At 47.4% G+C, this 26306-nt stretch overlaps 2 protein-coding genes across 2 annotated transcripts; one reads left to right on the top strand and one right to left on the bottom strand.

Moving 5' to 3' along the window:
* Positions 1–1789: 1789 nt before the first annotated feature.
* On the bottom strand, positions 1790–18182 carry NDUFS2 (NADH:ubiquinone oxidoreductase core subunit S2). Its single transcript, XM_035098713.2, has 14 exons — positions 18028–18182; positions 14505–14608; positions 13366–13556; positions 13033–13153; positions 11893–12005; positions 10693–10767; positions 10387–10464; positions 9065–9150; positions 8802–8921; positions 6901–7030; positions 6693–6788; positions 5613–5696; positions 3328–3385; positions 1790–2004 (listed from the first exon to the last, which is right to left on the bottom strand). The coding sequence occupies exons 1-14, from the start codon at positions 18111–18113 to the stop codon at positions 1967–1969; spliced, it is 1380 nt and encodes a 459-aa protein (XP_034954604.2). The 5' UTR covers positions 18114–18182; the 3' UTR covers positions 1790–1966.
* Positions 18183–18379: 197 nt separating this feature from the next.
* LOC118076129 (cytochrome b-c1 complex subunit 8) lies at positions 18380–24897 on the top strand. The gene is made up of 3 exons (XM_060269887.1): positions 18380–18535; positions 19564–19731; positions 24687–24897. The coding sequence occupies exons 2-3, from the start codon at positions 19578–19580 to the stop codon at positions 24779–24781; spliced, it is 249 nt and encodes an 82-aa protein (XP_060125870.1). The 5' UTR covers positions 18380–18535; positions 19564–19577; the 3' UTR covers positions 24782–24897.
* The last annotated feature ends 1409 nt before the right edge of the window (positions 24898–26306 follow it).

The following is a 26306-nucleotide window of genomic DNA, read 5'->3' as shown; positions in this document are numbered from 1 at the left end:
TTTGTTTGTTTCTGGAGGTTTCGTTGCAATCAAGCATTATGTAAGTTTTGCTACATAAACGAAATTGGCAAAAACTAGGCAGTGGGGTGGGGCAGAGTAAAGGCTGTAGAATGAACATAAACACTCTTTTTACGTTTTGCATTCAGACATAATTATGGCCATAGGATTATGTCTGAATCTATGCCATCTTTAGCAGCGGGATGATTTCTGTGAGGCTGTGAATTGAGGCTCTCCAACCACGTTTTGAAACTGAGTTGCAAACCACAAGTCCATTACTGCTTCAGGAGTCAGGATTGTACCTTATATGTGTATGCGTGAGTGACCCTTTGCATGTGGCGTGGGCTGCAAGACTGTTGAGTGTGAGCAGTTAATGTATGAATGACTTCAAGCAGTGAATGGTCAGAGGTTGTAGGAAATGGATGGTGAGTGATTAAATTATTGAAATTTTATATTATACTGCCTTGTCGTGGTCTCTGGTTTTATGTTTATGGATATTTATGTATTTTGACACGATTTTACTGAACTTACCATATTGATTTTGCATATTTGCCTACTGTAAACTGCTTCAAGATGTTTCAAGGCAGTATGACGTAGTGGTTATAGTGTTGGACTAGGAGCTGGGTGACCAGGCTTTGAGTCTTTACTCTGCCATGAAACTCACCAGGTGACCTTGAGCCAAGAAACTCAGCCCAGCCTACCATGCAAGGTTGTTGTGGGGGATTAAAGGGAGAAGGAGAGAACCACGCATGCAAGCTTGAGAAAAAGGAATGATAGAGAAATACAGCGGTACCTTGGTCTATGAACAGTCTAGTTCACAAACTATTTGGAACACGAACACTTCAAAACCGGAAGAAGGTGTTCCGGTTAGCGAACTTTTTTTGGAATCCGAATGGTCTCTGTTTGAGTGCCACACTTCTGTTGTCCAGCAGCGGAGAAGGAGGGTGTTTCCCGCAGCTGTGCGGGGGGGGGGGGAAGCTGAGCGCCCGCCAGCCAGCTGGCTTGCAGGAGTGCAACTTCCCCCCCCATGCCGCTGCAGGAGGCGCACGCTCTAGGGAGCGTTTCCCGCAGCAGCATGGGGGGGATCTGTGTGGATCCCAGTTCAGCTACTTACTGATTGATTGATTGATCGTGTGACTGCGGAAATGGATAAAAGCCGCCCCCCCCATCCAAACAATTACTATCATCAGTGCAGGTAACAATTTTTAAAAAAAATTTCATCATCTACAATACTGTTTTATTTATTTTATAGTACAGTACATTGATTATTGCTTTCCTTTTATGGATCAATGGTCTCGTTAGGTAGTAAAATTCATGTTAAGTTGCGGATTTAGGGGTTGTTTTTAAAGTCTGGAACGGATTAATCCATTTGGTTTAAGAACAGACTTCTGGAATGGATTAAGTTCGTAAACCAAGGTATCACTGTATATGAATTTTTCAGACAGTAAGTCGCATAGAAATGGAAATAATGAAGAAATAAACATGGCCAATTGAGGACTCATGCTGGGCCAAATTAGGCCCAGCTGCTGAAGACTGGCTCCCAACCACTGTTTGTTCTCTCGGGAGCTGCTGAGGGTTGAACGCAGCCTGTACTGTCTGCAAAGCAAAATGATGTCTGTGTGCATGCATTTGCTTTTTTTTTTTATGGCCCAGCACTGACAGACAGAGAGAATGGGAAAAAGAGAACTCTGAGAGCTTCAGCCTTAAGCAAAGGAAGAGGAAGCTGAGGGAGGCGGAGGGGAGGCCCCGCTGGCAGATTCCTCATCACAAACACACAGAGACGCACCCTGAGTTTGCCGAGAGCATTTTGTTTAATTATAGCTAAGCCCTGCCTGCAGTGCAAGAAGGGCCACACAAGACTGTACACAGAGAGAGAGAGAGAGACACGGTCCTTGCTGGGAGGTGTCAATTCAGGAGGGATTCCCCCTCTACGAGGAGATGCTGTGGTTCGCTCCAGGGGGCTCAACGCTTATCTATCCACTTCGCCAAAGACGATGTCCTGGGTGCCTGAGGAAGAGGAGGAGGAGGAGAGGCGTGAAAGCTGCCAGGGATGGTGCCTACAGCATTCATGTTAGACATTTGGCAGCAGAGGGCATTGAAGGGTTGCAGTCCTAGCCACACTTCACAATGTGATGGGACTTGCTCCTGGAAGAAGCATGCCTAGGAAGCAGGCTGCTCTGCTGCAACCCAGTGCTTCACTTTTTAGGAAAACGGGTTGCCCATCATCAAATGTTAGCAGACAACTTTGTCCACCCCACGAACTCCATTATGGAAACTCTCCCAGATGCGGACTCTCCAGATGTTCCTGAATGACAGCTCCCATCATCCCTGCCCATTGGCAACATCTGGAGGTCCAGAGGTTCCCCACACCTGCTCTGACACTTGGTACGAGTCAACTCCCTCTGCTCGTTCCACGATGGGAGAAACACTTTCCAAATGTGCTCAGGAGGAAACATCGTCTTGTCCATGGGTAGGCAAACTAAAGCCTGGGGGTCGGGGCCGGCCCAATCGCCTTCTAAATCCGGCCCCCGGACGGCCCGGGAATCACCGTGTTTTTCCATAAGTAGAATGTGTGCATTTATTTTAAATGCATCTCTGGGTTATTTGTGGGGCGTAGGAATTGGTTCAATTTCTCCCCCCCAAATATAGCCCCCCACAAGGTATGAGGGACAGTGGACTGGCCCCCTGCTGTAAAAGTTTGCTGACCCCTGGTCTTGTCTGACTATCAGATCCTCCGCGGAGCAGGTAGACCCAGACCTGATGGCTCAACCGTGGCTTAAATTAGCCCTGGAGAGGAGGTCTGCAAGGATGGGGAAAGCTATGTCCCTCCAGTTGTTATTGGACTCCAGCTCCCAGCAACTCCAGCCAGCACAGCCAATGGTCAGGGATAACGGGAGCTTAAGTCCAGAAATATTTGGAGATCGCCGCAGGTTTCCTAACCCTCGTACAGCAGCTGAGAGACTGAGGCTGGAGTCCTAACCCCACTTCCCTGAACGTATGTCCCATTGAATTTAATGGGGCTTGCTTCTGAGTGGGCACAGTCAGCACTGCAGACCGAGTCCCTGGGAATTCCACCACCGGAATCCTCCATCTTGCTACTGGCAAGCTGCTTGCTATCTCTTCTGCCAAAGGGGCGTCATTCTGTCTGCGTGGATTATCAGCATCTACTTGGCATGCAGACGGCCCCAGGTTCAGTCCCGGAAATCTCCAGACAGGTGCGCCTCACAAGGCTACAGCTACCTGCTTCCCACCTGCCTGTCCACCACCTCCCCTCCCCCTCCCCTCCGCCAGCCAAAAAGGCCAACCAAAAAGAATGGAAGTCAGACCTACCGATGATGGCCACCACGTCCGCAAGCATGTGACCTTGCGACATCTTATCCAGCCCAGCCTGCAGAAATGGATAGGGGAGGCGAACATTTAAGAATGTCTATGGATTTGGTGTTTGTTTGCTTATTTTCAATAGAATTAAATGTCAGATGGATGGGGCAAGGAGAGGGGGAAAAAATCAGGAGAAGCAAAGAGGTGGTCAAACCACCCTCCCTGCAGTACAGGGGTGAGGAATCTCTCAAATGCGGCCCCCAAAGTCTCTATCTGGCCCTCAGGACTCTCACTGCACACCCACCCCACCAAGGGCCCTGCTTTGTACTTTCCTTCAGTGTTTTTGCCTAAACTCTGATCATTCCTTTTGTTTGCCTGGATGAAGGACGGGGGATGTGCATGGAGGCTCATGCATTCCCTATCCCTAATTTAAGGTTTAGAAGTGTCAGGAAGTGGAATGCTCTCAAGTGCTTTGCTGCCACCAAGCCAGGGCTATAAAAACAGCACACCTGATGTGGGGAACCGCTGCCCCTCCAGATGTTGCTGAATGACCGTTCCCACCAGCCCCAGCAAGCATGCCCAATGGTCGGGGATGATGGGGATTGTAGTCCAGCAACATCTGGGGGAGCCAAAGGTTGACCACACCTGGCTCAACATGTTCTCCTAAACAGCCTTCCACCACAAATGTGACAGGAGGGGAAAAGCAGAACTGGAAACCAAATTTAACTTGCTGAGAAATCTCAGCCTTGATTTTAAAAAGCATTTCACAAGGTCTAGAAACTTGAGGGCTTTTTTTAAAAAAAAAAATGCACCAAGCAAATAATTCCTGCTGAAGTCATAGGAAGCCAGCCTGGATCGCTCAGTTGGTAGAGCATGGTGCTGATAATGCTAAGGTTGCAGGTTTGATTCCCATATGGGACAGCTGCATATTCCTGCATTGTAGGGGGTTGGACTAGATGATCCTTAGGGTCCCTTTCCAACTCTACAATTCTATTAACCTAGGACAGTTCTAAAACTCCAAACTTGCACCTACTTTTCAGGACTTAGCCCCATTGAACTCAACAGGACCAACTTCTGAAGAAACATGTAACATGTAAGTTTGTGCTGTGAATTAGGTTTTCCGTGGTTGAGAGGCCCAGTGATCTGGAGAGATCAATTTGCCTCTCTTGCAAGTTCAACTGAAACAGAATCATGTAACAAGAAACACGGGAATTTGCTTAACTCGGATGGAGAGGAGTCAGCATTATTCTGGGAACATGACAAGTTTTGAATGAGTTTTTTTTTGGTTTTTTTTTGGGGGGGGGGTACAATGCAGAACTCACACCATCCTCCCTGCATGTGCACCCGAAACCACAACCGAAAGAGTTTTCCCAACTCTAGGTAATGAGAAGAGGAACACAATAGAGGTAGGAAACAGCCCCTACACACACACACACACACACACACACACACACACACCCCAGTCAAACAGATGAGCAGAAGGACAGAGTCCCTCTTTTTGCAATGCTGAACTCTCCTAGCCTGTAAGGAAGAATGACTACCAGAAATAGTTCAAGGAAGAGCTGGGAAATTCCCCCTGCCAGCCCCCTGAGCAAATATTTCCAGTCCCGTTCTATTAAAACATGCAGCAAGGACACCTAGCCAAATCTGAGGGTCATGACGTATTGCCATATGCCAGGGGCGGCCAACTCCTAAGAGACTGTGATCTACTGGCAGTAATCTACCCCCTTTTGGGGGGTTCAGGTCAAAGTGGTTGAGCTTTGGTTAGGAAGGAGGGAGAATGTTGAGCTTTTTTAGGGGAGCCACATTTGTTCAGCTTCTTTGGGGGGAGCCAATGATCTACCAGTGATCTACCGCAGACGTCCAGTGATCTACCAGTAGATCACAATCTACCTGTTGGACATGCCTGCCATATGCTTTTCCCAAGGCAAAGAAGGAGGGGCAGGGCTTGCCATGACCCTCACCACCCAAGCTTACTGGTACCAAGAAGCTTCCTTTGTTGGGTTTCCTACAGGTGCCTCCTTTGGGACAGACAAAACAGTGCACTGCCCCAGCCTCACTTGACCACCAGCCAGCCCCTCTGCCTGCCTTCTTACTTACATCCAGCCCAGAGGGTGGCCCTGCCTATCAGCTTCCTCCTCCTCCCCAATCTCAGCGTTGCCCTTGTGGAACATAGGGCTAGTTGGCTCTGTCCTTCGTTGGCTCTGGCGCCATCTACTGTTGGGTTGCCCGCCTCCCATCCCACCAGCCCCAACGGGCACTGGCCACTTCCCCCTTCCCTCCCTTGTCCCTCTTACCAGGTGGGCGAATCCTGGAGCCTTTATCTTGCAGCGGTAGGGGCGGCTGCTGCCGTCAGAGACCAGGTACACACCAAACTCCCCCTGCAGGATGAGAATGCAGAGCAGAGGGGAGGAGAATTAGATGACCCAAATGGGGAGGCCGGGTTACCACGGTACCTGGGGTGTGAGAGGGCGGGGAGAGAGTTTGAAGCGGAGCATGGCTTTAGAACAGGCACCCCCAAACTGCGGCCCTCCAGATGTTTTGGCCTACAACTCCCATGATCCCTAGTTAACAGGACCAGTGGTCGGGGAAGATGGGAATTGTAGTCCAAAACATCTGGAGGGCCGAAGTTTGGGGGTGCCTGCTTTAGAACTTCCTCAGTGAGAGAGTTGCAAAGGATTCTGGGACTCCAATGAGAAGAGGCAGGCAACATAAAAAAGGAAACGCCCACACTATGTATTTAAAGCAGTATCGTACTGCTTTAAAGAGTCGTGGTTTCCTTGCAAAGAATCCCGGGAACTACAGTTTGTTGAGGCTGCCGAGGGTTGTTAGGACACCCCTCAAAGAGCTACAATTATCAGAGGAGTTTAACAATCATTCTCTCTTCCCAGGGAACCCTGGGAACCGTGAGTCCAGGCTGAGAATTAAGCTACAGAGATGCTCTCGTGGTAAGAAGGAAGTATACCAGAGAGCAAGATTTGGCTGGCGACCCTGCTGACAGCAAACTCAAGCGCTGACTAGACGGAAGTAAAAATGGGGCCTACGCTGAAGAAAAGAGGAATCAGCATACTTGCAAGCATCCTGAGGCTTCCAGAAGTAAGGGGACAAATCTTTTTTTTGGTGGTGGGGGGGAATATCTTAAAAATGCACCAAGGAAACCCAACCATAGCCCAGCATGGACTGAGCATGCTCAGTAGCAGCAGAATGCTGAATATCGGTTTGGTGCAGGAAGAAGCAATGAGAAAGAGGGAGATCAGAGTGGCGGAATATCCAGGGAAAGGGCATGCCTGGCTGGAGCCCAGAACGAGAGCGCTCCAGTTTGTTGCCGATCTGCTGTTCCATCCAATTTATGCACTGCTCAGAGCACAGGACTGTACCTTGGGTGCCTCTATAGCTGTGTACGTAGCTCCAGGGGGAACTTGGTAGCCCTCTGTGTACAGCTTGAAGTGGTGGATTAGGGCCTCCATGGAAGTCTGGCGAGGGGGAATAAAACACACACACACACTGTAAAACCCAGACAAAGGAGAGAGCTTCCCCATTTCACCACTAGGAGGTGCCATCTCAGCTCAGGGGTGGTTTGGTTACCTTCATCTCCGCCCGCTTTGGAGGGGAGATCTTGGCATCGTCCACTTTGATCTCTCCCTCGGGCATCTTGTTGAGGGCCTGCAAGATGATACGGAGGGATTGGCGCATCTCCTCCACTCGGCACAGGTATCTGTTAGGGAGTGTGGGGTAGTGGTCAAAGGTGACAATTCAAATCTCTAACTCAGTCATGAAGCTCGCTGGGGGGGGGGGCAATGGTCATGGTCTCTCCACCCATCCTACCTCACAGGGTTGTTGTGAAGATGAAACGGAATTGGAGGACAAGGGCAAAGTCCACATTCCTTGGCGGCAAGGTGGGATACAAATGCAATAAATAAAATGTTGGGTGTTCTAGTAAAAAAAACACAACAGTGTAGACCCTGTTGGGAGATTCATTCCCCGTGTACAGTCATAGGTTTGTTGTCTGTCATATGACTGTATGCGTTTTCATTCCACAGAGTGGAAGTGACGTAGACAGGGTGTTTGTCTTACGTGTTCCTGAAGTAGAACTATTGTTCTTTGTTCATTCTCTGCTGTCTGTGAAGCTAGAGAGAGGGAGCCATGATGAAGAGCTCTGAGTGTGTTTATATGTAAATAAAGTAGTTTAGCCAAATGCTGTGCTACTGAATCTGTTTACGCAACTGCGCAAACCTCTGCGTATCTGTGAAGTGTGCTGGTGTTCGTCTGACACCAGTCACTGTGATGTTCGGGCTGGAGAATGCTTATGAAGCTCCCGAACGATCGCCCAGGAGGGGGAGAACATGCCAGCCGGGCATGTGTCTCTGCCAGGGTCCTACTCGTAAGTAGGCCTTTTGCTGACAGACCCAACTAGTGTGGCATAGTGGTTAGAGTGGACTAGCAGCTGGGATACCAGGGTTCAAATCCCCACCTGGCCATCAAATTCACCTCTCTCTCAGTCTAACCTACTTCGCAGGGTTGTTTTGTGAGAATGAAGTGGCGGGGCTGGGGAAGATCCTTGAAATGGAAAAGGGGAGAACCACACATGCCACTTTGAGCTCCTTGAAGGAAAGGTGGGATATAAATTTATCGGTTTGTACCCCGTGATAGCCCTACTTAGAACATACCTGTTTAAATAAATCAACATGAATAACTTAGGGCTAATCAGTTTTGGCCAACTAAATTCTATTCAGAGCAGACCCACTGGGCCTAAGTTATGCATGCTGTTTAATTTCAATGGGTCTATTTTGACTAGACTAACATTGGATATAATAAGATACTATACAGAACTTGGCTGGGTACCACCCAGTGCTAATATTAAAATTAACAACAGAGGGAAATCCCAGGAAGGTCCCATTAACAGAGCACACCAGGAAGGGGGCTAAGGAACAGACTGCCCACCTTCAGGCCAGAGGGTGGGCCCTTTAAGAATCTAGAGCTCATCACAAAGAGGTGGAGCCTGAGAGCAGGAGCTTAAAAAGGCTCCTTCTGCTCCCAACCTTCCAAGGAGCCAAGTGGCTCATTTGGAGTTCTCCATGGTCCTGCAATGTTTGACCGGCAGGAACTCCTTCTCCCAGGGATCCTGCATCAAACCAAGCCAACACAAGCATGGCTCTTTTAAATCCAAGCTCTCTGCAATTGCCACAAGAATTGGGGGAAGGAGGGGATGGCAGTGACAGCTCACAATGGACTTGGCTAGAAAGTCAAGTCAAAATCTGTAGGCAGGTGAGATAATATTTCAAAAGTGGGAGGCTCTGGAAGGGATCCATGACTCATTGCAGCAGAGGAAGACATCGGATGAACCATTCTGACTGCTCTTATGATGAGAGAGACATTGTGCTTTTTGAAGAATTGCATACTATTACTGAGAAGTTGCTGGACAAGCTCTTGGGGGCATGCAGACCACCAAGTGCAGGTAAACCCCCCTTCAGAAACTGGAATCACACCTGTCGTAGCAGTCACCTCGCGACCCAATCGGGACATCGAACTCCACCTGGTCGTAGACGTCGTATGGCTGGGTTTTGCGAAGGTCCCACTGGATCCCTGAGCCACGAAGCATCACTCCACTGACGGGGAAAGACGAAGAGGAGAGATGCAGGAGGGAAAACTCAGCTTTTGTGCCCAAGGTTAAAGTGAGCACCCACACAATGCAGAACACCCTAATCCCGGTGGACACCAGCTTCACCACGTGATTTCACTGCTCTGTTACCTAAAACCATAATTGAGAGCTTCCTCCGACGTCACCACTCCAATATCAACTGTCCGGTTTTTCCAGATTCGGTTGTTTGTCAGCATCTGCAGGGATGGAGGAAAAGAAAAGATACAATTAACTGAACCGTGGAATCTAAATTGGGGGAGTGGGGAACCCCAACCAGCTCTTCCCCCTTCAGATCACTAATTTCCTACTAGTCAGTTGTGCTCATGGCACAATTATCAGGTTTTGTTTTATATTTCTCTTACGATAGGGTTGGTGTTACTGAACTACACCTCCCATCATCCCCAACCAGCTTTTAATGTTTGATGGATTTCTGTATTTTAATGTTTTGTTGGAAGCCGCCCAGAGTGGCTGGGGGAACCTGGCTAGATGGGCAGGGTATAAATAATAAATTATTATTATTATTATTATATAACCATTGGGTTATCCTGGCTGCAGGCAGCTGGAGCCCAACAAGATCTAGAGGGTCACAGGCTCCCCAACCTTGTTTTAAGAGGAGGAAGGGGGGAAACCATGGAGAATAACAGAGAGAGTGGATGTCACAACAAACCATAGTTTAAGCATGATAAACCGTATCTTAAATGCAATAAACTATGGTTTACTGTGACCAGCACAAGCCTAGGACTCTTCTCCCCCTGCTCCTTATTTAGCACAGTTGCTAGAGCCTGAAACTATGGTTAATTTTAACTCTGGTTTGCATAAGAATTTATTTTATTTAAAACAGTTAAAGCCACTTATTTAAAAAGGAAACCTCTAGGTCAGGCACCCCCAAACTGCGGCCCTCCAAGTGTTTGGGCCTACAACTCCCATGATCCCTAGCTAACAGGACCAGTGGTCAGGGATGATGGGAATTGTAGTCCAAAACATCTGGAGGGCCAAAGTTTGGGGATGCCTGCTCTAGGTGGCGTACAACATAAAAACAGCACTGTTGAAACAAAAAAATACAACATAACACCCTTGAAACAAAAGCAGTAATTCATACAGATGAAAACAGGGTCTGATCTTTTGGCTCAGGGAGAATCTGAGTGAAAAGATACAGCTTTTACAAGTATGAAAGATCTTTAGGAAAAACGCAAACAATCCCAAGGAGTGCCCCCCACAATCCCCCCAAGCCCAATGAAGACTGAATGTGCTCAGTAGGCATGAAATATTGACTGCCTCTTGGAGGGGAAACTAGGGGAGGAGCATAGGATGGCTGAAAGAAAGCATATTTGTTTGACTGCCCAAACAGCAGGAGCCTGCCACGGTAGCTTGGGTGGTCACAGAGAAACCTCGTGGCAAGGGCTGCCCCCCCTTGTTTGTCAACAACGCCTCACCTCTTCCACCTCATCTATCCGGATGGAGAAATTCTTCACAAACTCATAGATGTCATCCATCAGCCCAAGAGGCATGTCCTGAGTGACGGGAATGGAAAAAAAGAGAGGAGAGGAGAAAATGTAGAAAAGATATCCTGGGATAGTGTTAAACTAAGACTAGAACCAACAGTGACTATGACCCCTGGAGAGAGGGGAGGGCGGTCCTGGAGAACTAGTGGTCTTCCTGTCTCTGTGAAAAACAAGTCTTCAGACCTGCCCAATCCAACCTGGCTGTCTACCTGCCTGGTCACAAAGTAGCCTTCTCACCTGGTGGACCCCTCCTGGGCGGACGTAAGCAGCGTGCATCCGGGCTCCAGACACCCGTTCATAGAATTCAAACATCTGGAAGGCAGGCAAAGGAGGGGGGAAGGGGGACATTTTACAGGTGCAATCCTGTGGACGGCTCCCAACTGCCTCTCCCATTCTGCCATGGGTTCCCCACCTGATGCCTTCTTTTGGACTAAGGCTGGCTGGGGCTAATGAGAGGGGGGTTGGACTAGATGACCCTTGGCGTGCCTTCCAAGGACTCTACAATTCTATGATGCTATGCAATGCTCTCTTTTTTTTTTTACTAGACCTGGCTGGGGGTGATAGGAGGTGCAGTCCCAAATACCTAGAAGGCACCAGACTGTCGAAGGCTGTAGGTTTCTTGGTTTCATCCCCAACATCTCAAGTTTGCACAGCTATGAACTTCGTGCTTGAGGTGTCAGAATGATGCCGCACATCACGGCAGGCAGTACTGGGATAAGAGAGAACAACTTTCCTACACCACTGAGCAAGAACCCTGTGGATGCCTCAGTAAGTAGAGCAGGAGACTCTTAACCTCAAGGTTGTGGGTTTGAGCCCCATGTTGGGCGAAAGATTCTTGCATCTAGGATTCTAGCCCTCTGTGTACGTAGTGCCACAGGGACCAGAAAGAGTTTTGGGTTTTATGCAATCTGCACAGGCTTGCTTCTTTTGCATCATTTAGAAACAAGCAGGAGATGCAAGGTGTAGTAGGGCATTTATGCCTCGTCCTGCCACCCCCAAGAACTCTTTCTGGGTTCTGACTTTGTGCACAGAGTTCTAAAGCAGGCTTCCACAATCATCAGGACTAGAAACCTCGTCAATTACTTTTTGAAAACAAAGGTTAATATGCTCAGGACACTGAATCTGGCACCTTTTGGGGGGATGTGTGTGGAATCAAGAGAATACCTTGAGCAGAGGCAGGCAGTCTCCTTATATGTCACCCTAACAACCATCTAGGGAGGTATGCCAGTAGTCTTATCCCTCTACTGGAGATGGCGGGGTGGAGGGCTTGCCTAATGATCGCCTAGGCAGTTTTGATACATGAGGATTTAAAAGTTCAAAACTAGAACTCTGAAACTTGTCTGGAATAAATGGGTGTGATGAAGCTGGCAGATGGCACTCCATGGCACCAAGGCCACTTGCGTCTCTGATGACAGCGCTGGATCCAAGAGTACTTGCCTTTTCCCTCTCCTCAAACATCCAGAAGAAAGGAGTCATGGCCCCAATGTCCAGGGCGTGGGTTGTGATGGCCATGATGTGGTTCAGGAGACGCGTGATTTCGCCAAAGAGAACTGGAAAGGAGGCAGAGACTCAGGTTAGCTACTGTGAACGCAGGACCAGGGGCATGTAAGGAAACGGATGGGGAGGGAGGATAGGGCACATGTTAAACGCCACAATCCTAAGCATGTTTACCCAGCCACATGGAACTCAAAGGGGTTCACTCCTTAGTGAGTGTGTTTAGGGCTGAGGCCTAGGACACAGTGCAGGGGTGAGGTACCTGTGACCCTCTAGGCACTGTCAGACTCCAACTCGCATCCTTCCCGATGTCATGGACTGGCTGGATGCAGAGGAGTGGTGGGAGGTATTAGCTGGGGAACCCCACAAGGGAAGAAGACCCAGAGCCAGGAGACTGGTGGTGGGATGATCAGAGGGAGAAGAAGGGAGGACTGGGAGCAGGAGGTGTTGGAAGCTGAAGAGGTGACAGGGTTTAGTGAGCAGGAAGAGTCTGTATCAGAGAGCAGTCCAGAATCAGAGGCAGAAGCGGAGACTGGAGAGGAGGGGGGCCAAGAGGCAGAGATCAGGCAGGCTGCTGAAGAAGCCAGGGCAAAGGGCAGCTCCCCACCCCCCACCCCGATCTCCCAGGACTTTGCTGAGACATGAAGAGGTGGAGGAAAGAGAGACAAGAACGGAGGAGCCTCAGATTGCAAGGGAAAGAACTGGGAGGGGGGGGCTTAAGGAGTGGTGGGAAGGTGGGGAGCACCAGCCCTCACAACTGCCTCATTGGGACTAGTTCTGCTGAGAAGAGTTGTTGTGCTCACTGGCCTGAGCTGTGTTTGTTTCTTTGAATAAAGCGTTAACTTCACGGATACATGAGTTATTGCTGACTTGACCCTGACACCCAGCCAAGACAACCAACATGCAGGGATGATGGGAGCCGGAGTCCAACAACATCTGGAGGGACACAGGTTCCCCTTCCCTGATGTTGGCTTGTTTAAAGGTACACAAACCAAGGAGGAAACATGGGCTGCAGGTCAGTGGCACTGCTTCATTGGCTAGCTGCAACCACACCCTCGTAAGGTGCCTGCTTTGCTTACCCACCTCGGATCCACTGAGCCCTCAAGGGTGGACGGATGTTGAGCAGCTTCTCCACCGCCAAGGAGTAGGCCTGCTCGTTGCACATCATAGAGACGTAGTCAAGCCGGTCAAAGTATGGCAGAGCCTGAGCCAGAAAAGGATAGTTTGAAAGCAGCTAGAGACTTGCTCAAGGATCTTCAGAACATATTAAGAATTTTACTGGATCAGGCCAGTGGCCCCTCTCGTCCAATGTCCTGTTCTCACAGTGGCCAACTGAAGGCCCGTGATGGGAAGCCCGCAAGCGGGAGTGGAGTGCAAGAGCAGCTCCTGCCATGCGCGATTTGTGAGCCAGATTACCTGGAGATAGGTCTTGTACTCTATCAGCTTCTCGGTGCCCCGGTGAAGCAAGCCGATGTGGGGGTCACATTTCTTCACAGACTCCCCGCTCAGCTCCATGACCAAACGCAAGACCCCGTGAGCCGCAGGGTGCTGAGGCCCAAAGTTGATGGTCAGATTGGAGACGTTTTTCTCAAAGGGAGGGTCCTTGTCTGTTTGGGTCAGAAGATCACATGTGAGACATCTTGCTGGTAAGGCAGGAGAAGGGAGTCCTTCCTCAACCTAATGGCTGCACTTACTCGCAGGCCAGCAACTGGAGAAACACATCCGTGGGTGGGGCAAGAAGCAAAAGTGGGAGGAGCAAAGGATATTACTTTTACCCAGGGATGGGCAAACTCAGCCACACTGCTTACCAGCCCTGCTGGGTCTCTTTTGCATGCATTTTTTTCTGGCTAGAATGTGTCATTGAACTGTGATGATACCCCTTGCTGACCAGGAGACAGAGAAGTGTGGGTGGGTGGGTGGGTGGGTGTAGAAACCTCTGGGTTTTGTGTGGCTGAAGGTGTACTGTACAAAGGTAAGGGAAAAGAATGGGGAACCTTCCAGGTGCCAAATAATAATAATAATAATAATAATAAATTTATGCTACCCATCTGATTGGGTTGCCCAGTAGTGAGCAAGGCCAGAGGCAAAAGTAGGCATAGCAACAAATGAGAATTATATATTTCTAAAGCTAGTTTCTTCACACACTGTGTTTTTTTAATGAGATTGTTTTATTTTGATTACGTGTGGATGTTCTGTAATTGATCCGGCATGGAAGCCAACCTACTCAAGAGCAGACCCCGTGAAATCAATTGACAAGCTAGTCACTGCCATTTATTTACAATGGATCTGTTCTGAGTAGAAGTTAGTTGTGTGCTGCCCATTAGTGTTTCTCAAACTTGGGTCCCCAGCTGTTTTTGGACTACAACTCCCATCATCCCTAGCAAGCAGGACCAGTGGTTACAGATGATGGGAGCTGTAGTCCAAAAACAGCTGGGGACCCAAACATGAGAAACACTGCTACATCAATAAATACAGCAGAACAATACTATATTTCACCCCATTGAGAAACTCCACATGAGAGGGAGACTCCATTCAGTTCTATGGAGGAAACTCACCGTTCCAGGGAGGAGGGACCCATTTTTCCGTCTCTTTCGTGGGATACATGACGGCGCCTCCATAATGCTCGACATACTCCACATCAGGCTGCCACTGCTTTCCTCTAAGGAAGGGAAGAAGAAATGTTAAGATCTGCTCAGGCAGCAACACTCAGTATGAACCTGAAAATAGGATGCTGACTAGCTTGTGTTGCAGGGCAAGCCTTGGCACTAGGATAGATGCTGACCTTGGGAGACATCCACCAAATCTGGCTCCTATTTGTTTTCCTGGCTTTGAATCAGTTGTCTGTAAGACCAGCCCAACACTGTATTTTTATTTATTTATTTTACTGGCAGTTCAACACAAGTTTCTTTTTGTATTTAAGGAATTTATACCACACTTTTCACCATGCTTACCGGGGGGGTGGGGGGGATAAAAGCACACTATACAGAAAATTTAAAACATAGATTCCAACGTCTCGCACTGACAACAAAGACAAACAAATAAAGAACCGACCCACAAGGCACACATACACTATGCCAGGCTTCCTCAACCTCGGCCCTCCAGATGTTTTTGGCCTACAACTACCATGATCCCTAGCTAGCAGGACCAGTGGTCAGGGATGATGGGAATTGTTGTCTCAGAGCATCTGGAGGGCCAAGGTTGAGGAAGCCTGCACTATGCAAAAGAATGAAAAACCATCACTTCCGGGTTCCCGCGACATGGCAGATGGACTGCGGATCTGACAGCTCTGTCAGATTCGGCCTCATGGAGCTTCCGGGGAAGAGCACAAGGGCGATGTGCTCCCCCTCCCCCCCCAAAAAAACCAAGAGGAGCATTGGGTTGTCTCGGGGTCCTGCTGCTCACAGACGGCGCCTTGGCATTGCTGGTCTCTGCTGTCTATCCTGAGAGGTGCAGAGAGTGGGGGTGAAGCCGAGTGAAAGCGTCAGTGAATAATAATAATAATAATAATAATAATAATAATAACAATAATAATTTATTATTTATACCCCACCCATCTGGCTGGGTTTCCCCAGCCACTCTGGGCGGCTTCCAACAAACATTAAAATACAGTACAATAATCTATTAAACATTAAAAGCTTCCCTAAACAGGGCTGCCTTCAGATGTCTTCTAAAAGCCTGGTAGATGTTGTTCTCTTTGACATCTGATGGGAGGGCGTTCCACAGGGCGGGTGCCACTACCGAAAAGGCCCTCTGTCTGGTTCCCTGTAACTTGGCTTCTCGCAGCGAGGGAACCACCAGAAGGCCCTTGGCACTGGACATCAGTGTCCGGGCAGAACGATGGAGGTGGAGACGCTCCTTCTGGTATACTGGACCGAGGCCGTTTAGGGCTTTAAAGGTCAGCACCAACACTTTGAATTGTGCTCGAACACGTACTGGGAGCCAATGTAGGTCTTTCAAGACCAGTGTTATGTGGTCTTGGCAGTCGTTCTCAGTCACCAGTCTAGCTGCCACATTCTGGATTAACTGTAGTTTCTGGGTCACCTTCAAAGGTAGCCCCACATAGAGCGCATTGCAGTAGTCCAAGCGAGAGATAACTAGAGCATGCACCACTCTGGCAAGACAGTCTGCAGGCAGGTAGGGTCTCAGCCTGCGTACCAGATGGAGCTGATAAACAGCTGCCCTGGACACAGAATTGACCTGCACTTCCATGGACAGCTGTGAGTCCAAAACGACTTCCAGGTTGCGCACCTGGTCCTTCAGGGGCACAGTTACCCCATTCAGGACCAGGGAGTCCTCCACACCTGCCCGTCTGTCCCCCAAAAACGGTACTTCTAGGCACCATTGTAGCTCCGTGAAGCAAAGCCTCTGATCCAGCCACAAGTGGTTACCACAAGCTGATTGCAAAGGTGAGGACTGTGGTGGAGGGTGTTAAAAGGAAGTCCGCTCCTGTTCCTGGTGCTATGAGCACGAAATACATACAAGTGAAGTGTTGATGAAGTTTACCTTGGGAGATAAGTTAACTAATGAACAATAAGGATTAAAAGATTACACATAGCTTTCGTTTATACTAATCTCAAGATTTTTTAAAACATCGAACTTGACTTGAACTGAATTTGAACTTGAATCTCACCTATGCTGTGACTGAACCTGACTTAAAATGGAGGAAAAAGCAGAGAAGGATTGCAATGTTATTTAATGGAAGAATACTACAAATTTCCTCTCTGGAAGAAAGATTGGACTGACTCTCTGAATCTATGCTACTTTGGGGAAAGAAATTTTTGATCTTTTAGAGTGTTGAAGACATCTAACCGAATGGAATTATAATTGTGGACTTATTTTATAATAAGGTATTAACTGGTTAAAAATCAATATTTTTTTTAAAAAAGAGGACTATAATATTCATAGTCAATATTGGACTAAATCAGACTTTAAAATAACATTAATATTATAGCTTTACTTATATTGGTAACCAAAAATCATTTTGATGTGAATGGATGTAAAGATGGGAATATATAACTGTTAAAATCTGCTTTTGTGAGTAAAGTGGAAGGGGGGGAGGGAAGAGGCTGGAAGTACTGGTTTTCTCTACTGAGCATAGTGAATTGGCCTTGACAAAGTACCTACTGATAAAGGTGGGAAAGGACTTTTTGTTTTGGAATTTAATCTTAGAGAGGAAGCTGGGAATTGGGGAGAGAATTTGCCCCCCTTTATCCCTGCAAGGAGCTGAGCGGGTGGGTAGAAGCGAGAAGGGAAACGACGTTAGGTACCGTTGTGGCGGGAAGGGAAACGGTGTTTCCATGCACTCTGGTTTCCATCACAGTGTTCTGTTGCGCCAGAAGCGGTTTAGTCAGGCTGCACACAAACACAGGCTCCCTCGGCCTGAAAGCGAGATGAGCGCTGCAACCCCATAGTCACCTTTGGCTAGACTTAACCACCCAGGGCAGGCATCCCCAAACTGCAGCCCTCCAGATGTTTTGGCCTACAACTTCCATGATCCCTAGCTAACAGGACCAGTGGTTGGGGAAGATGGGAATTGTAGTCCAAAACATCTGGAGGGCCGAAATTTGGGGATGCCTGATCCAGGGGTCCTTTACCTTTATACATTTACCTTACCATGCAAGAGCATATAGAAAGTGAATCCAGGCCTGGGGACTGATGCTGCTGGATCCCAACTCTCATCAGCCTCGGTCAGCACGGTGTGTGTGTGTGTGTGTGGTCCAACGTATGGTTTCCCACCCCCCAGCTACCAAAGGGGTTGCCCTACATGTAACGCAGATTTTGAACTGAGATTCATTATCTTTTCTCCCCCAAACCTGTTTCAGTTTTTGGCCTCTGAACAGAAACGCACGATGCGACGTACAGAGACGCTACCTCTGCGCATATGCAGACGGCGCCTTTCCTCACAAGCGTCCTCCTGCACACGTTGCAGCCTGGCTTCCGTGAGGACTAGGACCTTGACATTTCTCTAGAAATTTACCGGTGTGGGAAGGGAGCCGCGTAGCCGTAACGGCAGACCCTCAGTCATTAAAACAAAAAGAGGGGAAAGCTATTTCCAGGATGGTGTGAAAAGGGTATTACCTGCTGGGCGCCGCCCCCAGCGCAATCCCCTGTCTCCATGACCCTGAAGGTGCCCGCAATCTCCACAAAGCCCTGAGCGCCGCCATCTTCCTTGCGGGGTTGCGGCATCCCACAGACGTCAAACCCGCGCATGCTCCCCTTTACTGCAGTGCTTCGGAGCCGCCATTGTAGGTATGGGCAAAGGGGAAAATCCGTCCCCATCTCCTCCCAAGGAGAGAGAAGGGCAGCCGACTCCACAGCGGCCGCGGAGCGAGCTGCGCGTGCGTAGTAAGCGCACTAGGAAGCTCCCATAAACCGACGTTCTGCGTGAGGGCCGGGAGTCGACTTCAGCGGTTGCCAGTGAGCATGCTCAGCAGTACGTCGCGGGCAGGCTGGCCTGATAGGGATTCTATAGAGTCGTTTAAACCGGAAGTGACCTTGTTGGGACCGGAAAAGGGAAAGGAGGACTTGTTGCCTTTGCTGATGCTGGAGTGAGAACCGGTGACCTTTCCTGCGAGGAGCTGAGCGGGTGCGTAGAAGCGGAAATGTGGTTGGAAAGGGTTCTATCACCCCGGCCTTTATACTCTCAGGATTCAGGAGTCCCCTGTTAAGGGTCCTCGGTCTCTCTTTACTCCAGTGTAAACAGCACCCACTAGAACAGACTCCGGCCCTCCAAATGTTTGGGGCTACAATTCCCATCATCCCTGACAACTGGTCCTGTTAGGTAGGTGTGATAGGAATTGTAGTCCCAAACATCTGGAGGGCCGGAGTTTGCCTATGCCTACACTAGAAGCTCCCTGGAACCATGAGTCCCTCTAGCTCAGTCTTGTTTCCCCAACCTTCCCCAATTTTTGGTCCACACACGTTGTTGGACTACAGTTCCCATCATCCCTGACCATTGGGGCTACTGGGAGTTGTAGTCCAAGATCACCTTGGGGCCCAAGATTGGGAAAGGCTGTTTTACACAGATGTTACTGGACTACAAGCAGGGCAACTCCCCCCACCTGCACCTTCATTATATAGCTTCTGGTGAATGCTGGGGGAAAATGCACCTCTTTACCCTGGCTTTTGACACGATGTGTATATTTTTAGGGCCCACTGTATTTCTGGAATTTTAAAGTTGTTTTTAATGTTATGTAATGTTGTGTTTTTAATGTTACTAGCGTGTTTTAAGAGTTGTAACCTGCCCAGGGACCTTAAGGTGAAGAATAGGTAATAAATTGCAGGAATAATAATAAAAACGGCAACTCCCTTTGTCCTTGACCCTTAGCTTTGCTGGGTGGCACTGGTGGGAGTTGTAGCACAACTACATTTGGAGGGCAAGAGATTCCCCATTCCTGGTCCATGTGGTTCTGAGAGATGCTAACCTCTTTTTGTCATGCAGATATAGTCAGAGGTTGATACTTGGTCTTGCTTCACACTATATTGTAAGTGAGTCACCGGAAAACTCCCTTAAACAACCCCCTATGCAAAGTTAAAATGTTGGGAGAATGCACTCCACTTCAGCAATGTTTTGCTAATCCTATACTTTTCTGTCATTCCTGTTTCCTTTTGCAGAACAGCCTGCCAAAATGGGTATTCACTTTGGAAACTTGGAGAGAGTTAGGCATGTGATCACCTACAGCTTGTCTCCATTTGAACAAAGAGCTTTTCCAAACTACTTCTCCAAAGGAATTCTTAATGTCTGGAGGCGGTTCAGTTCACAGGTCTTCCGGGTGGTGCCTCGTAAGTTACAAAATTATTTAGGCTGCTCCTTTTGCTTCTTGCTTGTGTGCTCTGTGTTACCCTTGAGGGCTGGTTCTTTCTTCAGGATTAGTGCATTGATGTTCAAAGTGAAGATCAAAGGAAGTACTCAAGATGTTGGTGTCAGAAGAAGGCAGTCTCTGGAGCAGGGGTCCCCAAACTAAGGCCTGGGGGCCGGATGTGGCACAATCGCCTTCTAAATCCGGCCCGCGGACAGTCCGGGACTCAGCATGTTTTTACATTAGAATGTGTCCTTTTATTTAAAATGCATCTCTGGGTTATTTGTGCGGCCAGCCTGGTGTTTTTACATGAGTAGAATGTGTCCTTTTATTTAAAATGCATCTCTTGGTTATTTGTGGGGCATAGGAATTCATTCATATATTTTTTTCAAAATATAGTCCGGCCCCCCACAAGGTCTGAGGGACAATGGACTGGCCCCCTGCTGAAAGAGTTTGCTGACTCCTGCTCTGGAGCAACATGGCATTGGGGGGGAGCAGTTTCTTCATTGCCATCATATTGCAAAGAGGGCATGGAGCAGATTAGATGAACTTCATTATTGTTATTATTTATTTCATTTATGAATAGCTTCCTATGAATTAACTTGAAGTTACAGTACTTTGGAAACTTAAGTTGGTCCAGAATGCAGCAGCCAGATTATCAGATGGAGTACTGTTTAGATCTCACATAGCCCCATTTTAAAACAGTGGTATTTTCTTTTCTCCAGCCTCCCGCTATGAGAGAGCTTTCCTTCCCTGTCTCCCAAACAGGGTTTTTCATCCACTATCCATCACTTTTCATCTGCATGCTAACCCCTTCTTAACCCTGAGTAGAGGACCACAAAAGAACAGAGCAAAGCAGAAACAAAAAGAAAGTAGAAAAGAAAAAGAAAGGATAACAAAGAGATAAGATACAGGGTTTTGTGCCAACACCTTGAAGTTAGCCTGGTAGCTACCGTGTTTCTCCGAAAATAAGACACCGTCTTATATTTATTTTTTCCCCAAAAAACACAGGAGATGTCTATTTTTTTTCTCCTCCTCCTGCCGCGGCCGGCATTGCTGCTGCGCCTATCACTATGTCTTATTTTGGGGGTACGGCTTATATTCCTTGAATGCTTAAAAATCCTGCTATGTCTTATTTTATGGCTACGTCTTATTTTCAGAGAAACGGTATTGGGCAGCCTGTCCCAATTTATAAAAGACAGCTCTCTTTGCTCTACATTGGAAGCACTAGATGGAGCAGGAGAGCAGAGCAAGGTGACAATCTCCTTTAGTCAGTACACAGTGGCAATAACAGTCTACTCTCCCACGTGTTCCGGAATTATAATCTCCTTACTGTAATTACAAAATCTCATTAGCAATTAGTCGTCTTTAGCATCAGTGATGATGATAGTTAGCATTTAAGTAGTGCATTTCAATAGTTCAACGAATTCATATGCTGTTGCAGCCATTGACAGCAGTTTATGAAGTCCTGAGGTCTTCAGGTTTTATATTAGTGCTAGCAGCCTCTTGCATAGTGTTACCTTCCTTCTCCCGCTGTACTCTCCTCAACCCTGAGATGACCTATTTAGGCTCTGAGGTGGGTCCCTCTAAGGGCCAGCTTCCAAGCCCCTGCTCCATCTGTGTATCTTTTAAATCTTCTAGTGGCTCGGACTGTCATCACAGCATGATGACCAACCACTAAAAATGCTACAGAGACAAAAACTACCCCCCTCTCTCTACATATACAGTGGTACCTCGGGTTACATACGCTTCAGGTTACAGACGCTTCAGGTTACAGTCTCCGCTAACCCAGAAATAGTACCTCGGGTTAAGAACTTTGCTTCAGGATGAGAACAGAAATTGCACGGCAGCGGCAGCGGGAAGCCCCATTAGCTAAAGTGGTGCCTCAGGTTAAGAACAGTTTCAGGTTAAGAACGGAGCTCCATAACGAATTAAGTTCTTAACCTGAGGTACCACTGTATTCGCAAAGTGAAATGCAACAGCAGAGACAACCAGTCTGAATACCATTTAAAAGAATTACAGTAAATATGATACAACCAGACTTCATAATAGGGTTGCATCCAACTAACACATACTTGGAGTAGTAGACCCACAGAAATCAATGAACTTGGCTACTATAAGTGAGTTGGATGAAACCACATTTTGTGGTGATCTTAAAGAATCAGCACACAAAAAATGAACTAGTACAGCACAAGCTTAGCATTCTGTCGGCAACTTAGAACATAATCACTTCAGCCCAATTTACACAAGCCACTGAAAGCTACAAAGAAAAAATAATAAAATCTTCAACATTCCCCTAAAAATATTGATACCAAAATATCACTCGTCAGCAGCTAATTTTATGGGAAGGCAAGTTTGACAGGGACCAATGGAAGGAGGCGGCAGCGGCGGATTTAATTAAAAGTACAGTATTTTGGGTTACAGGTTATAGCAAACAATTCAGTGAAAAGATAGATCCAGTCTTGGTAGTTTATGCAGGGGTGGGAAAGCTTGGAGCTGAGAGCCAAATGCAGCCTTTCAAGCGCTCTCTGGCCTTTGGGACTCTCCAGACCGCTCTCCTCCTGGCTCTACTTTGTACCCTCCTTGACTGGTTCTCCCTGGCTTGGATTGTGTCCTTGAATTCTGACAACACTTCTTGCATGTCAAGATGGAGGACAGAGATGGTGTGTGTGTGTGTGCGTGTTTAGAAACTAATCTAGTATACAGATGCAAATGTTTACATTCATTGCTCCACCCACTTTTGCCTCTGATTCCACCCACAACTGGTGTGTGGCCCCCAGAAGGGAATTCAGCTGAAAAAGATTCCATGCCCCTGTGTTTATGTATTTAGCCTAGTAGCCATAGGCAACAAGTAATTCTGTGCAGGCGAGTGAGTGGGCTTGCAGAGTGGGGGCAGATTCTATTCCTTCTCTGTGCCCAGAATTGAAACCAAGTGGGCTGCCATAAAAGAGAAACCTCCTCTTTGCAGCATAAAAATCTACTAGGCTCCTCCAACTTGTTGTTATCATTATTCTTTTTTCTTTTCTCCTTTTTTATATCTAACTCATTTGTAACTGAAAATCAATAAAGCATTTAAAAAAAATTAATGTACTGTGCTCTTGCAAGAGTGAAAAAACTCCCTGCCAACCCCCAGCACACACCCACACACCTATATATATATATTGCAGGTTAGTAACTTTTTAGGGTTTAGTGGTAAGGGGTGAATAGCTGTAATCCAACTACATTTGGAGGGCACCACATTGGCTACTCATGTGTTAATACATAACTTTATTTGCTTCCATTGCAATACTTTTCTTGAAAAACTCATCAATGCAGAAGAAAATGGCAACAAACAAACTGTCATCTTAAAAAACAACACTATTCTTTCTTAAAAAATGGATTGGAAATGGCTTTCATTTTAGTCAAAGAGGGGGATAGAAATAGACAGATGGGGCTAGGCCACACAAATATATGTAGAGCTAACAGTGCATCTTTAAGGAAATGTGGAATGTCAGAGCACTTGCCATATCCTGGGCCAGTGATGGCGAACCTATGACACGCGTGTCAGACGTGACATGCAGAGCCCTCACTGCTGACACGCGCCCCATCGGCCCATTCACGCTGTTGTTTCTTTCCCCCCATTTGTTCTCCCACTCCTCCTCACGCTACAGCTTATCTCCGCTGTTAAAACCCAGATCCTTTTTGTTGTTGTTGTTGCTGCTGGTAGCCAGAGATTGGTTTTTAACCCTTTCTGTGCTTTTTCTGGCTCTTTGGCAGACGATGATTGGGTGTAAGAGTGTTCATTTTTTAACCCGTTCTGTGCTGGTTTTTTTGCGCTTTGGCAGACTATGTCAGCTGTGTGTTAGTTCCAGTGAAGGTATTATTCATCATTCATTTCTGTTCTCTTCCCCCTCCCAAAAAAGTGCAGCAGCTTTGGGGCATCTCCCTCCAAAAGCAAAGCAACTTTTTACCCCCCCCCCCAAAAAAAACCTCCAAAACTTTGGTCAGCAGCTCCCCCCCAAAAGCTCAACAACTCTGGGCACTTTGTGATAAATAAGGGTTTTTTGGTTTGGTTAGGTTAAATAATTAGTTTTTGGTTTATTAAATACAGTTATATATTACAATTATACATTTTTGTTATTTAAACTATAAATATTGCGAAATTGTGGTTTTTTTCTCGAAGTGACACACCACCTGAGTTATGCTCGGTTTTTTGGCGAAGTTTGACACACCAAGCTCAAAAGGTTGCCCATCACTGTCCTGGGCTGTCATGATTATAAAACTCCTACTTGTACATGTTATTAAGCAGGAGTGGGGGAGCCTCTTGTACTCCAGATCTTGCTGGACTACAATTGCCATAATTCCTGACCACCGGCCATGCTGTCAGGGTGTATGGGAGTTGGTGTCCAACATCTGGAGAGCCACGGGTTCTCCATCCCTTTTATAAAAGATGGTACTGCATTCCCAACTATTTGCTGGAATGGTACTTCATAGCAGAAGAATATGTGATTATTTTGGTAACATGTATTTAGCCTTTGTTACAGTAGACCAGGCATCCCCAAACTGCAGCCCTCCAGATGTTTTGGCCTACAACTCCCATGATCCCTAACTAACAGGACCAGTGGTTGGGGAAGATGGGAATTGTAGTCCAAAATTGTAGTCCAAAACATCTGGAGGGCCGAGGTTTGGGGATGCCTGCAGTAGACTATGGGCTGTGCCAATAGGGTGATAAGTGATTTTGATAAGGGTTATGAAGGTTGTAAGAGAGAAAGATACTACTCAGGTGATTTGGGATGCAATCCCAGGTATAAGGGACAGGAAGGGAAACGGCAGAGTCATGTGCAAGGGAGTAAAAAGACCTTTGGGACCACTGAGAACGGTGGAGCTGGATGAACATAAGTCTTGGTTGTTTTTATTGTAGTTGTAAAGCTAACTGTGTTTCTTTTTTAACCTCCTAAGCCTTTGTCGTGGCCTATGTCATCTATTCCTGGGGAACCGAAGAATTTGAACGTCTTAAAAGGAAGAACCCAGCTGACTATGAGAATGACGAATAATCTGACAGATAACAAAGAAAACAGTTGCGAGCATTTATTCTTGCCCTCAGCTTGTTGACATGAATATGCAAATATTTAAAATAACACTGGTTCAATAAACCTCTCTTCCTGTTCTACTTGTGAGTGTGATTCTTTAAGCTTTGCCAGAAGCTGAATATGCAGGCATGGGGCTGTTTTTGCTACTGTCTAGTATTCAGCTGTTTCAGGGATGGGGGACCTTTGGGGCCCTCCTGATGTTGCATTCTACCTCCCATCAGCCCCAGCCAGCATGGCCAGTGGTCAGGGCTGATGGAAATTGCAGTCCTGCAACATCTGGAGGGCTACAGCAGGGATGAGGAACCTTAGCCCTGGAGGCCAAATGTGGCCCTCCATGCAACTTTAGCTGGTCCTTGGGACTCTCCCCAGGCCACACCCACTAGCTGCCAAGTCTCCCGTTTTTCGCGGGAAACCCCCGTATTTTAAACCGTTTCCCGCTGGCCGCCCGGATTGGAAAAAATCCTGTGATTCCCCCGGATTTCCTACCTGCCAGGGAGGCTCCATTTTGGGTCCTGGCGCTGCCCAATTTCTGGTGCCCATACATGGGTAGCGCGGCACCGGAAGTCGCTTCTACGCATGTCCGGACATGCCCAGACGTGTAGAAGCAACTTCCAGTGCCGCCCCGCTGCTGATCCCGCATTTTTCAGCGGGAGACTTGGCAGCTATGGTATAGAGGAGGGTATATAAATGTGTGTAGAATCTAACCTAATGTGCCAAGGTAAGATTCACATTTGAAGCTTTGAGTTTGTGTTGGAAAAGCGGAATAGAAATAAATCAAATCAAATCTGTTGCTCCACCCATTTTTATGTCTGGCCCCTCCTGCCACTGGTATCTGACTCCCATAAGGGAATATGTGGGCTGGAAAAGGCTCCTTGCCCCTGGGCAATGGGTTCCTCATCTCTGTTCTGCTTTTTGGTAAATGAAATCTAAAAAGGGCAATTTTTATTATTCATAGATGCATATTTATCTCCCTCCTTTCTGTCCTGAATACAACTTAATAACAAACTGAAAAGGTATCAAAGTCAGAATGTTCTGCACTGAACGCTGAATAACTGAATGCTGGTGAAAGGAGAGGGCCCAGTGGGCCTCTCCAAGTAAGGAGGCCAAAAAACGCTTCTGTTCCAAATAACCACACTTCTTTCAGCTGTGAGGCTTCTGTTGGTGGCCTAATTGGGAAGGCAAGATCATGTGGTTCTTTACAGATCTTGGCTGCAAACCATATACTGTATAGGACTTCAAAGGTAAATCACTGGTGCTTTGAATTGAGACTGATTTCCTGAGCCTTCCTGGACTGCGTAGGTTAAAACCAACACTTTGAATTGCGTTTGGGAATGTATCGGCAGCCACTGCAGCTGTGCCAGAAGTAGCATTATATGCTCACTACTGCCTCATTTTTGTCAGCAATCTTGCTGCTGCATTCTTCAACAAAGGCAGCCCTATGTATAATGCATCTCAGTAATCTAATCTGGAGGTTACTAGAACACAAATT

The sequence above is a fragment of the Zootoca vivipara genome, chromosome 17, assembly GCF_963506605.1.
Source record: "Zootoca vivipara chromosome 17, rZooViv1.1, whole genome shotgun sequence".
Classification (NCBI taxonomy): Eukaryota; Metazoa; Chordata; class Lepidosauria; order Squamata; family Lacertidae; genus Zootoca; species Zootoca vivipara.
Note: the sequence above shows the minus strand (reverse complement) of the source record. Positions and strands in the feature narration are given on the sequence as shown.